The sequence below is a fragment of the Zonotrichia leucophrys genome, chromosome 7 (genome assembly GCF_028769735.1).
Source record: "Zonotrichia leucophrys gambelii isolate GWCS_2022_RI chromosome 7, RI_Zleu_2.0, whole genome shotgun sequence".
Taxonomy (NCBI): Eukaryota; Metazoa; Chordata; class Aves; order Passeriformes; family Passerellidae; genus Zonotrichia; species Zonotrichia leucophrys.
The window spans coordinates 7,488,868-7,502,078 of NC_088177.1; the positions used below are offsets into that span (position 1 = coordinate 7,488,868).

Below are 13,211 nucleotides of genomic sequence, written 5' to 3' on the forward strand. Positions count from 1 at the left end.
AGGCCCCATAGCAGCACTAAGCAAATAATCATTATCACTTAATATTCTCATCAAGCATTCTTGCTCAAGATGGGATCTTGCATTACAAGGGCTAACCATAAACACATTGCTCCTCTGATGAGGAATTTTCTGAATGTCAGGAGCAAATTCATACCCTGATCCTGCTAAGAGTTTTGCATGGGCAGAACTCTACCACCTTAGCAGTCCTCCTGTCCATACAGGGCTCTAGCCATGCCTGGGCATGGAGGAAATTTTTATTCCATTTTTATGAGTATTTGAATCCTGAATAATCGAAGATATTGAAGAAATTAACACTTAAAAGGGGTTTTTTTGGTATTCTAATAGATATTAAATGCCAGCTCATTTTCAGCAACATTTTTTTCAGATTATTCATTCACTAATAGGGCCTGGCAACTGCTTTTGTTCTGTATTTTCATCCTGATTTTCTGTTTGTGTCATCTTTGGGCATTCAAAACGTGAGTGTGCATTAGCTGTACAGTGTGTCTGCATGAATTCCAGTTGTATTTTAGTCCTCCTAGTGGCCTATTATATTAACAATATTACAATCTGTGTTTAGGCACAGGAACATGTTCTGTATCACCAGAATCTCACTGCAGTTGCAGCATTGATGCTGCAGTAACACTTCTGCATTGCTAAAGTCAATAAATCTCCTAAAGCATTTGCCCAACAGATCCAGTCATGTGGCAGCTGTCACTTCACACACTTCTCTTTTTAATACAGAAATTGCAGTGAAATCAATGCAAAAGAAAACCCTTATTCTTCCCCTGCAGGAAGCCTACTGTGGGAGCAGGAGCTTTTGCTGCTTCTTCACACCAAAATCCTTTTTTAGTCATACCCAGCAGAGGTTTTCCCACAGCCAGACAAGGGGGGTCAGAACCCACAAAACCAGGGTTCCCAATGTATCTTTTCACTGTGCCTTCTTTCTCTGAAAAAGCCTAAAAAGCCTTGCCAAAATATCACCTCACAACCTGGGAAGGGTCTTTTACAGCCCAGGTGGGCTCAGCACAAACAGTTACCTCCCTTTCAGGTCCTGTTAGAGGCTTAAGCTGAGCTTTGCTGGCATCCAGAGAAGCTGGGGGTGGAAAAGGCAAAGGTCTGTCCAGCACTTGTGCTTGAGTTTTCTGTCTCAAAGAAAACTGTGTCTCTCTGATTCTTGAAAGCGTTGAGAAATGTTAATGGAATTGGTTCTGTTTATAGTTCAAACTCACTTACATGTCTCTGCTCATAGACAGGAGTAATAGAGTCAGCTCTCCCAGCTCTGGTTTAATGAGTTGGTACCCCAAATCACTGGGAAGTAGCTTATGGGTTTCCTTTGTCAGAAGCAAGAATCTGATAGCATTCTTAATTATCTTAGTGGCAGGAGAACATTCAAGGGTTAGGTCATGGCTTATAAGACAGGGAAACATAAAACTTGTAGAAACAAGTGCCCCTCACAGCTTTCAGCCCCTGATGGCTCCTGCCAGGTCCCAGGGGACACACTCTGTATGCCTGGCTGGGCCACCAAGCAGGAGAGAGCTTCTCATGACCAGAAACAGATGTACTCATTTCTAAAAGATGAAGTAAACACATCTAAATCCATAAATTACCTAAAATTCCCCTCGGATCACAGCCAGATGATATGCATGTTAATCAAAATGGATAGCACTGCTTTAATTCAGTCAGGAGGAAAGTTCAGCATTTATAAATCTCCTGGCTGGAGGAGCTTCCATCTGCAGCTGTAGCAGTGGTCATCTTGGTGCCCAGCATTGCTCTGTTTATTGTGATTATTCCTTATCATCCTAATTCTTAATTCTCCTAATAATAGACAAACAGTGTTTGCTTTTGAGCATCTTTTAGAGTTAAAAAAAGGGATTATCACCTGCAATCAGCATTTCAGACAGGAGTTGCCTATTCCCTGCAGGTACCCCAATATGCATTTTGTACCCACAAAGTAGGTGTAAGAGTGTGAATTGCTGGCCCCAGTGTCAGGAGCAGCCAAAGAAATCTGCAGGGAAGGCAGCAAAGATCCCAAATCCCAGTGGGCACCTCCCTGAGGCCACGTGCATGGGGGCATTGCTGTCACCCCTTCCTCCTGAGCACCCTCAGCCCCAGGCAGGCACCTGGAAAACCTGTCCTCCAGCACATCTGAAACTCAGCCATTAATTTCTCCCCTTTTAAATTGCATTTTTTTACCTGATTATCTTCCAAAAGGTTTTCTAAATTCTTGATTAATTTTGGGGTTGGCGGTTTAATACAGTGTTTGGTTAACTAATTCATGTAGTTGTTTATAATTATTGCCTTGCTATAAAATCATCTTAATAGAAGGTTGGGGGGTTTTTGTTTTCTTTCCAGTAGAATAACAAGTTATTTTATTATTCAAACAAGGCTTACTTCCTGCTGTTTTCAATAAGATTTTTAATAAATATGTAAATTTAAAAATTAATTTACTGCATACGTTTGGCAGCATGATTCTTGAACTGACAAAAGTTTGATGGATTGTAAAATTATCCTCCATAAAAATCATCAGTCACAGTAAACAGAATTTATCAGCCTCTGGTAATTCTACAGCTTTTTCTTCATCTTATCTCCTGTTAGGAACTCACTTAAAATTGATTATAATATAGTATGTTTCTAGAAATGTAATTCATTCATATATTAATTAGATTTTAGGTTAATATCCCATCATGGAATAGGACATGAGCCAACAGTGTTTTCCTGTTGTTGCAGAACTGCAGTAGAGAACCCTTGATTACTGTTCCCATGTGGTTTTACCACCAGGACTAATCACTAATCAAATTCCAACCACATAAAATGGAACATCCTTCATAGCATTTATTTTCTAGCTGACTTATACTATAGGCTTTTTATTGATACAACTTGCTGTACTGAAATGAACCAAAAATTGCAAGAGAGGATTTATCCTTCTACTTTAATTTGGTTCTGCAGCCTGTGCCTGAAACTCTGTCTTGGGTTTTTGTGCTGCTGTCCCTGAAATACTCTGCCCTACAGCAGAGATAAATTGTTTGCATAAATTTAGAAGGTCCATGTAGATGACTGTACTGTTATGTAGGATTTGTTAGCAGATGAACTTAAAGCACAGGTTTCCATCTGCAATTCATGCCTTGCTTGAATCAGTGTTGGGACTCAGCTCAAACATCAGCTGGAGAGGTGACAAGCACAGTCACACAACCAGCATCATTATTTGCCTCTGTCCTGTCCCACTTTTCTCTGGCTACAAAGGAACTTCTCTATTCTCATTGCGCAGTCAGAAAACAGAGTGCAGGAGGTTCAGGCTGCTACAGACTGACTGGGACGGCAGCCTGGGCTCTGCCCCCTTCCCCTGCTCCTCCTGGAGCATTTATCCCAGTGCAGGAATGCCCAGCCCCAGCCCTGACCCTCACTTAGGGAAGGTGCAGAGCAGGGCACACCAACTGGGTTTCCTTAGAGCCTTTCAGAAGCCAGGTGTCACAGAAGGGGAAAGAAAGGGCAGTGGGTTTGGTTAGAATCATTACAGGTAAAAAATCTCTGCTATGTAGAGTTATTAAAATCTGTAGTGGAAAGGGAAATGTCAGCTTCAGGCTCCTAAAATAAACTATGTTGTTGGACTGAGGTTTAAGCAAGTTAATTCAGAGTTTTTTAAGAATGAAGAAGGCCCTGTTTCCAAATTCTAAAATTTTGACCTCTGTATTCCTGGTGAGCTTTAGTTCTGATGTGTGTGCACTGTGGACATGAAGCTCCCTCTGCAGCAGCTGAGTGTTGTGGTCACACAGAGGGGAACTGATGGCTCTGGAAAGATTGCTTGTCTCCTCCCAAACTGCCTTCCTCCTCAGAGGCTAAAAGTAAAAAAAGCCCTGTTTGCTGTGGAACTTTGTTTAAACCACCTCCCTGAATCATTCTGAGAGCTTGCAGGAAGGGACATCCCCTCTCCTTCCTCTGCAGGTCTGCCAGCAGAGGTTTGTGCTCACTGAACTCTCCCTGAGCACAGCACACCCCTCTCAATGCCCACAAGTCAGTCTTCATAGCTGGGAGGATTATTCCTACATGGCTTTTTCCATCCTGCTTGATTTCCTCTTGATCCTGCCACATAACCTTGCTTCTTCAGTGGTTGCACTCAATGATCCTAAAGGTCTTTTCCAACCTAAACACTCCTGTAATTCCATGATTCTCTTTCTACTGCTGCTGTCTTTTTACCCACAGGTCAGCTGGATGGTCACAGGTTATTAATTTAGTCCAGTGCACAAAATACAGGCTTACTAGTGAGAAAAATCCATACCCTTGCAATTGCCTTTTGCAGTCTTGGAGTGCAATTCCATTTTTCCAGTTCCAGTATTCCAGGTGAATGACATAAAGACATTACAGGCCAGGAGCTGAGGCAACACTAGAGAGGAGAAATAAGTGTCTTTGTAACTACCAGAATGAATTGTCTTATTCAAAAAAGCCAAAGGTGGAAGATGAAGACAGGTAAGAACACAGCTAATACTCAGGAACAGTAGTCTGAGTTCAGCCATACAGAAAAAAATTACTCTGATTACTGAAAATGTCAGTGAGATTATATGTTATATGACTACAATCCTGCATTTACTGAGTTTGAGAGGATTTTTTCTCATTCAGTCAAATGAGAGACAGAACCTGTATCTTTGAGAACTGCATTCGGTACTGGATTTTTTTTTAATAACCAACAACTTCAAGCTGTATTTTTCCCCCCTCCTGGATTCAGGTCCATGTAAGTATCCCAATTAAAAAAAAAAAGAAAAAATAATCAATCAAACCTCTATTCTAGGATAAAATTGTAGCCCCTTTTTTGTACAAAGCCCCTTTATTGAAGCAATCAGCCATACTTACATCAAGAAAAGGATAACTACTTTCATTCAGTAGGACAAACCTCTGCATATTTAAATTCTGTGAGGTGAAATACAGTGTGATGAAGACTGAAACAGTGAAGTTATTTAGGACTGCATAGTTCCAGTACCATTTGGTTATCACTGACAACATAACCCTTCATATAATTCTGTCAAGGAAGAGTATTGACCTTCAAATGGTCAAGTTCAGTCCCTTTGTTACCAATCTTACCTTTCTGTATTTTTTTTCACTGCTGTTTTTTTCAATCACTAGGAAATCAGAAAAATTTTGCTATTTTACTCCCTCTACAAGTAAAGCTAAAAGGATCTCTGAGAAGTTAAGTGAATCCTATCTCTTGTTCATTTTCAGTCCATCAGGTTCTAAAAACTGAGTAACAGCTTCCTTTCTCACCATGGATATTTCTTCCTTAATGCCTTGTGGTGAGCTTCTGATTGCACTAAGCACTGCTTTTAGTGGGCAGATTCCCTCTGTGAGAAGCAAAACTGGTGATTCTGCCAAAGTGAACAGAGTGAGGTTGTGCTTTGCCTTCTGGAGAAAGTCCTGGTGTTTAATTGCTTTTCTTTTTAATACATTGCCTCAACACACTTGGCTGAGCACCAGCACCATTATCACTTTCCAAGGTATTGCCACATAGAATTGGATTTTCTTATTCCTTTTTAAATAAACTTTGTCCATGCAGAGTTGATGTAGCCAGTGGCCATTCTGAGCACTATGAAAAAATAAAATTTCTGCCATTCAGTTTGTACCTGAACAAAGGCAGAAAGCCCAGGAACTCAGACCTCAACATCCTGGTTTATTAAATTATGCCAAAGTTCAAAGAGGGTTGGTATAAACCTAATCAGGTCAAAGAGTCTTGTCATGTTGAGGAAATATTCATGTATGAGGATGGCAATCTTGGCATTAGAATGCTGAATGTACTGAGTCATCTCATCATTTTATGAAAATTCTGCTTTTCAAAGCATAAGGCCCAGCTCACGAAACCAAATTCTTTTATCTCCTTTTAAACCACACAAGAATTCAAGCTGTAGACAACATAAGTCTCAACTCCTCAGTTCAGGAGGCAATAGCTGTTCTGTCCAGATCTGCAGCTATGGATTGTACACAGTTTGTGCTAATCAGCTGCTGTTCCTCCAAGGTAATTCACTTACAATTCAGGATCACGAGAAGTGATACTGAAATCTATTTGTAGATTTTTATACTCTGAAATACAGTGGGCAAACTTTGATTACATAGTCATGGTTACATTACCCATAACGCCATCAGGGGATGATGCATAGCAATGTATATCTGGCTTTCCTATCAGCTGCTGAACTTACTAATTAACTTAAAAATGCTTCCTAGCAATGCATTTTTTAACACAAAAAGAAGCTGGCACTTATTGTTTATCATTGAAATCTGATGTGTGTCTCTGAGAATGTCATTATCTGCTACAGCAAAATAATTTCGGGATTTCTGCTCAAGTAGAAAAAAGAAAAATGATTCATTATTTCAGAAATTATTTTACTGTCAGTCCAGAAAATAGATGAAAGCTTCTGACAATGCACAATGGAGAGCAAGGCTTATCTTATTATTTAAAGTTATGCTTTAAAGAGGAAGAGGTTCAAACATGCCATTTTTAGCTCAGCTGTAATGCAGCAGAGGTCACACAGCTACAGCTCTCACCTTTGTAGTTTGCTGGATGTGGCTGGGTAACTATTTTCACTGCAGAGTGTTCCTTGTTCACCTGATGTTCAGTGAGATCTGGAGATTGTTCCCCTTGCACAGAGAGCCTGCATGGCAGTCTGTCCTGGCTGGAGGACAGACAGACACTGCCCAGCCCCTTTCATGGGACACCTTCTGCTGCAAACAGCCGTGTGACACCAGAGGATTCAGTGGGAGGTACTTCTGATGAGACCAGCACATCTCTGGCCAGAAAGCTGCCCTGTATTCCTTGCTCCAGAAGCTGAGGATGTGTTAAAACTGTCCCCCTAAACAGGTTATGTATGAGCAGCCCGTGGTGCTGCAACAGCACATCCCACTCAGACCCCTTGTGTCGTAAATACAAAGCAGTTACAGGAGTTAGAGGATAGCTAAATTGGAGGAACTGTGAATTTAAAATAAGAAATTGTGGCTCCTGGGATCAAGTTTACCCTGAGCATATGCAGACAGAGTAACAAGCAATTTTTAAAAAGTAAAATCTAGAAAATTGTTTTCCCTTGCAATAAAGTTATGAGCAATAACTAAAAAAAACAAAAGGGAACATACTTTGTATCTTCTATTAGAGATTAGATCTGAAACCAAAGACCTGGAGTTATACAATTAAGTATTGATTTTGCTGATCTATGTTTAATTCTCATAGCAATTTTGTTGTTTTTACCCAATAGTGTTTTGCAGTTATACTTCACTTGAAACAATGCCCTTCCTGCTTTTGTGTTAATCTAAAAACTAAATTGCCCAATGCATGAGAGACATAAATAAAGTTCACTTTATTCCTTTTTGTAACTGATTCTGAGCCCTTTAAAGTGCTGGTTAACTAAACTTAGACAGCTGGAAAATACATTTATCCTGCAGAATGGTTCATTGCTATTTCTGGGCTCTGGGACTCATAAGCATAGCCTGACCTCCAGATATCCAAAGCTTCTGTGTGCTACCACATTCAAGAAATGGCCTTGCTGCTGCTTTCCTTCCTGCACACGAGTGTGGGCTCCTCTGTGCCTGTGATCCAGCCCATCCTTCCCTCTCCTCCTTCCCACCACTCCTGAGGAATCCTTGTGCTGCTCTTCCAGCTCTGGAAAGGCATTCTACCCACATGTAACCTCTCATTTTTACAGTTTGTAGGAAATCTAATTTGATGTATTAATGTAGGAATAACACCTATTTATAATGTATCAGTGTAACTGCAGGCTAGTTTTGTTTTCCTAATTTGCTGTGCTTGAAGTGACATGCCAGGTTTTATTACATCACTAATGGGTTTTAGTTATTCCCTTTAGGATGTTGCCAGCAAGGAAACATTATTCTGATTCATGACTCATGGGTTTATTTCAAAGTGATGTGGCTTGTAATGAATGCTTGTGTGTGCAAGGAAGAGTTTCTCCTCTTCTGACAGCGGGTCACTGCTCTCAGGTGGGGCAAGGCACCCCAAACTGGGCAGGTGAGAAGCTCCAGCTGTGGGAAGCTCTGCACCTGCAGTGGAGTGGAACAACAAATGCTCCCCATGCCCTCAGGCCATAATGGTACAGATTTTCCGTACAAAAATACACTTAGGTTAAGTAAAAGAAGCTAACCATTGATCTGCTTTAGGGCCAGAGCTGTTACAGAGGCACTCTGAAAACTACAGTTCTTGTCTGCACTGAACCTTTATTTCCTTTTTTTCTGTTATGACTCTTGTAGACCAAAATCTCTGACTACATGTTTTTGTCTCTTCTCCTAATTAATATTTAGGAAACCATATAGCATCCCCACCAAATGCAGCACTCACCTTGTTCACAGAACAGATCAGAAAGCAGCAAAGCCAACACGTGAGGGCTGAAAGGGTTTCAGGCATTACTGCTGAGAAGGATCCTGTGTGAGAGCAAGCACAGGCTGCTGGTCCATCTTGGCTCTTGCAGCAGCACTGAGCGAAATCAGGAATCTTTCTCTCTGCTGTGGTGCCAAAACCACCTGTTCACTGCACAGAAAGGCACTCCTGGCACAGGAGAGATTTGATGGAGAACATGGCTTAGAGGTTAGATGTTCTTTACACTTCTTACCAAATCCCACCCAGCCCTCCTGGGTGTACAGCACACCCACCTCATGTTCCATTCTGCAGCAGCTGCTGAGTCACTTCAGTGTCACTCTCAAATGCATTAATGAACTAATTCCTTTAAATCAAACAATGCTAACATCTTTGGGCTAACCCTTGTTCTTTGTTATAGCTGTGACTCTGCTGCAGTCAATAGCAAATCTACATAAAAAACCCCAAAGTTACTACATAACCATGTATACAATCTATCTATCAAATTCTAACAATAGTTGGTTTGCTTTTGCCTTTTGTTTCATCTAGCAGCTTTTGAGACTGCCATGAATAACAGGAAACTTATTCAAGGATGAATCTAAATAAACACTCTTTGGTAATTCTTTACAAGTTGTATCTATAGTAACTAGAGAAAAAAATTCTTGGGTTAACATTTCTGTTCTGACACACACCAAGGTTAAAGAAATGACCAGTGACTTTTCAGCTCTAGAAATGTACATAATTGTGTTATTGTGAGAGAAAATGATTTGTTGATTGTGCAGATTCTTACATTAATATCTCTGCCTAAAGTTTCATTTTTGCTTAGGAGTTTTCTTCTATGTGTTAAAGAAAGGAAGCTTCAGGTTTTTTTACAGAAGGATGTAACTGGGCACAAAGACACCTAAAAAGGACAACTCTTTATCCAAAAACATACCCATAACTTGTTTCTGAATTGTTTCTTGTTTTGGTAATAAATTTTGCTACCACTGTTAGAATTAGTTTTCCCTTTAAGCCCTGATGTATTGTAGATGTGCTGTTCACTACTCAGGATCTTTTGCCAACAGGTTTCTCTGATGGGCTTCAGTTCACTTCAATTTCACTTGATTCAATGTCTTTGCTTAAAATTTTTAGAGTACTTTTGTTCCCTGCAGTTTCTCTAATGTACTTTATAAAATAAATGAGAAACAAGGGTGTGATTAAAGTAGGATTGTAGCCTAGGTTGTGCTTGAAGGGTGTAAAAAAACTATTGATACTGCATATATGCAGAATATACCAATGAATTCCTGTCCTGAGGTGTAAATCCATCCTTCAGTAGGATAACCAAAATCCTCCTCTGATTGTGATGCCTCACCCAGACTGCTCTGTCCTGCAGATTCTCCAGGTGCTCCTCCTGCCCAGGAGTTGGAATTGGCTCCATCTGAATCAATAAGAGTTTTTTATCACAGGCCTTACTGACTCCAGTATTGAGCCCTGCAGTCCCAAGCCTGTGCTAACCAGTCACATTCCATTTATCCAAAGAAAAGCTGTGGAGTGGGAAAATTAAAGACAAAGAAACATCATTTAGTCTGCCATATAATAAAGTATTTTAGGCTCAGCACTCTGAAAAGCTAAAAGTGCTAACGTGTGTTATTGATGCCATGGCTGAGAATATTCTCATCTGGCCTACAGAGAATTGAAACAGTTTTTTGAGTATTTCAATTAAGGGCCAAGGGGAGAACATTTTAAGGTGAAATTGTGAAAAATTTCTATTGTAGGCTCCTAAATTTGTGCTCATTCCCATTACCAAGGGTTATATTCTTCTATCTCAGAAAACATTTTAATTACAGATATTAAAGACCTTAGTTTTAACTGTCACCTAAAATTAGAACCCAACACAACATTCCCTAAAACCTTTTAGACTCAAGATTAATTAATGCACCAAACAGAAAATGTTCATTTGCTAAGACTTTAGGATCTCCTGTTGCTTTGCCTAAGTTTGTTCAAAACGTTTTCCAAAAATAGTCATCTAATCCATGCATTGTCATCTTATGAAATGTGACAAGATCAAAGCAAAACCAGTCATTGGACTGGCATTTCAATTTTTATCTAAGTAGCCATCAAAACAAGCAATCAAACTATGGAACAATTTGTCTTCCTCTCGCCAGAGATTTCTAAGGAGAAGCAGCACAGCATGCACAACATTTCACTGACTTGAAGCTTGAATTCTGGAGGAAATTCTAAGGACCCTTTACAACTGCACAGCATCCACACATCTGCCCAAACTGTATCTTCAGAGTGCTTAAAGTGCCATCTCATTTTCAAGCTAAACAAAAACGTTGATGCCTTGGATTTACAGTAATTTACTGATTCTGTCTTTGCCATCTGATGGCAGTACCAGAAATGAGGAATGGCTTTGCACTCTGATGGCATATCTCAGAATGCTTGACTCTTATCTGCCCAGGAGGTTATTGAATGTTGATTGTAAAATGCTGAATGCTATCCCATATATCTCTGGTAACACGATCTGTAAGAGGAGTTAGTTACTCAGATTTTGAAACACTCTGTATATGAACAGCGGGTCATTTTTATTGAGCTGCTCCCTACACAGCTCCCTAATGATTCCTTGGTCAGATCTCTGATGGAAAATACCAGTAGCTAACAAAGGGATACAATTATCCCGGTACAATCCTACTGTGTGTTTTTAATATAATGTGCTAATACATTGTCCAGTGTTCCCACAGAATTACACCACTTCTTTGAGAAGTCCTGGCCAATATCTGATTGATTCTGGTCTGTGGGGATTGGCCCAGTTCACTGCAATTTCCTGTCTTGTTGCTTTCTTGTCTATTAGAGAGGGTTTGGGTTTGTGGAAATCAATAGGCTTATACATGCAAAATGTGAAGCTATTCCCTAGCAAGTTTCATTTGCATCCTTAATTTATGGAAAATGCTGTTTTCCCCTCTGCACTTTTCTCTTTTTTTAAACTCTACTTAAACAAATACCTGTTTAAACATACCCCCCAAAGTATTCATGCAGGAGAAGATCTGAACTCCTGTGAGGATGCTGGAGATGTTTAACTCATGCATAGCCAGGGTCTGCTGCTTAGGATATTAACAGCACTTGAGTGTTACCTAAATGGAGTCCTATTTGTCTTAGCAGAACCATTAAAGTTATGATTTATCTTAAAATGGACACTAATATTCTATTTAATCATAACAGTTATTTAAGCATCTAACAATCTATTTCCTCTCACCCTGTGAACTTTAGAAAGATGGTAATTAATGGTGTACAATAGGATAACTTTTAAAGGAATATGCTTCCAATGTTTCTCTCACTTTTACAGAAATTGAAGCAAACTGAAGAAACAAAAGAAGATTCCCAGACCAGAGTCTCTAAAATTTCCCTGGAGTCTCTCAATAAATTTAACAGCAATAATGTACTTTTATTAGAAAAAGAGAAGAACTGTCTGAACAAGGCTGAAGGACAGAAGGAGGAACATGGAAAGAAGGAAGCAGCTTCCTCGGGCCGGCAGGACGTGGACAACTTGGAATCCCTGAGTGATTCCCTGTACGACAGCTTCTCCTCTTGTGCCAGCCAAGGGTCCAACGACGTTTAGGGACACTTCCCACAGGGATGGAGCTGGAGGTGAGCGTGGAGTGAGCAGGGAGAGGAGACTTTGCTTGGCAACTCCCCCTGGAGCTCGCTGTGCTCACCTCGGGGTGTTCTGAGCTCCCACCACACAGCAATAAGGCAGGGCAGCATCTCGGTGGTGCAGGGGGCTCAACACACCCAACACAACGAATAAAGTCTTAATTTTGCACTTTTGTCAATATTTGTACAGTTGTAAATACCTTGGGAAAATATATTTGTAGGGATACACGACAGCAATAAATATTAAATTGGTGCTATGCTCCTGTAATGGCAGATTACTAACTTAAAGAAGTTTGTGTGAATATTAACAAGAAAAGCTGGTAGATTTTTTAAAAAAAGAGTTATAATTGTCCTAGTCTTAAAACTGTATGTAGAAACACTGCATTTCCATAAACTTGAGCCTGCCAGGTTGTCTTTAATAAACTCTCGTGGACTCCCTTTTAGAAAACATATTTTATTTTTTCTTCTTAGTGCAATTCCATGCAGGTATTCTAGGGAAACATGCATTTCAGTTATTACAACTTCACAACAGGTGTCTTATTTCAAAAGGGTTTTGACTTTTGACATGGCAAGAAAATGAATAGATTAAAAGGCCTGATACTGCTGGCATTGGCTTCATCAATCATGCACATAACTGTTTGAAAGATCAGGGTCAAAGCAATTCACTGCTGACACAAACAGGGGTCCTGTAGGGAAGAGAACCACATCAACCACCCTGTACTTCTGGCTGCAACGTGGCTTTTCAACTTCCACCTCCTCTGTACTGTGCTCATTTCTCATCAAATTAAAAATGTACCATGCTGTGTTATCTTTTCTAGTCTCTGTTTGGTCTTAAGTAAATTCTGAACACTAAAATTATTTTTTAAAAAACAAAACAACTCCTGTCTGTGACACATTAAGATGTTGGTGCTAACCAGTACTAGTTCAAACATATCTTGGAGCAGGGGGATTGGGCTGTATTGGGTGTTCTTGTTTTTTTCTACAAAGGTTGTTTATATGTAAGGGAGAGTCTATTTCAAAGGTTCTGTGTATTTTTTCTAGATGTGAAGTATTTATAACTGCTTTTTGTACAGCAATTGTAAACTAGATATATTTGGAGTATTTCTAGACTCTACAGTTTCTTTAGCAGTTAATCTTTGAAATATTGTATGATCAGTGTTACTATTTTGTGCAATTTGTTATATTTTAATTCATTTCTGCTGTAAACTTGCATCGTTTTTCAACTTTTAAGAGATTTTCATTGAAAACA

General features: G+C 39.8%; 1 protein-coding gene across 1 annotated transcript in view; it reads left to right on the forward strand.

The window, feature by feature from the left end:
- Nucleotides 1–12,963, forward strand: part of NCKAP5 (NCK associated protein 5) — a 226,366-nt gene extending 213,403 nt beyond the window's left edge. The window contains exon 18 of the mRNA XM_064719088.1: nucleotides 11,655–12,963. Within this exon, the coding sequence (XP_064575158.1) occupies nucleotides 11,655–11,927 (273 nt within the window). The 3' untranslated portion in view covers nucleotides 11,928–12,963. The remainder of the gene's footprint in view (nucleotides 1–11,654) is intronic.
- The last annotated feature ends 248 nt before the right edge of the window (nucleotides 12,964–13,211 follow it).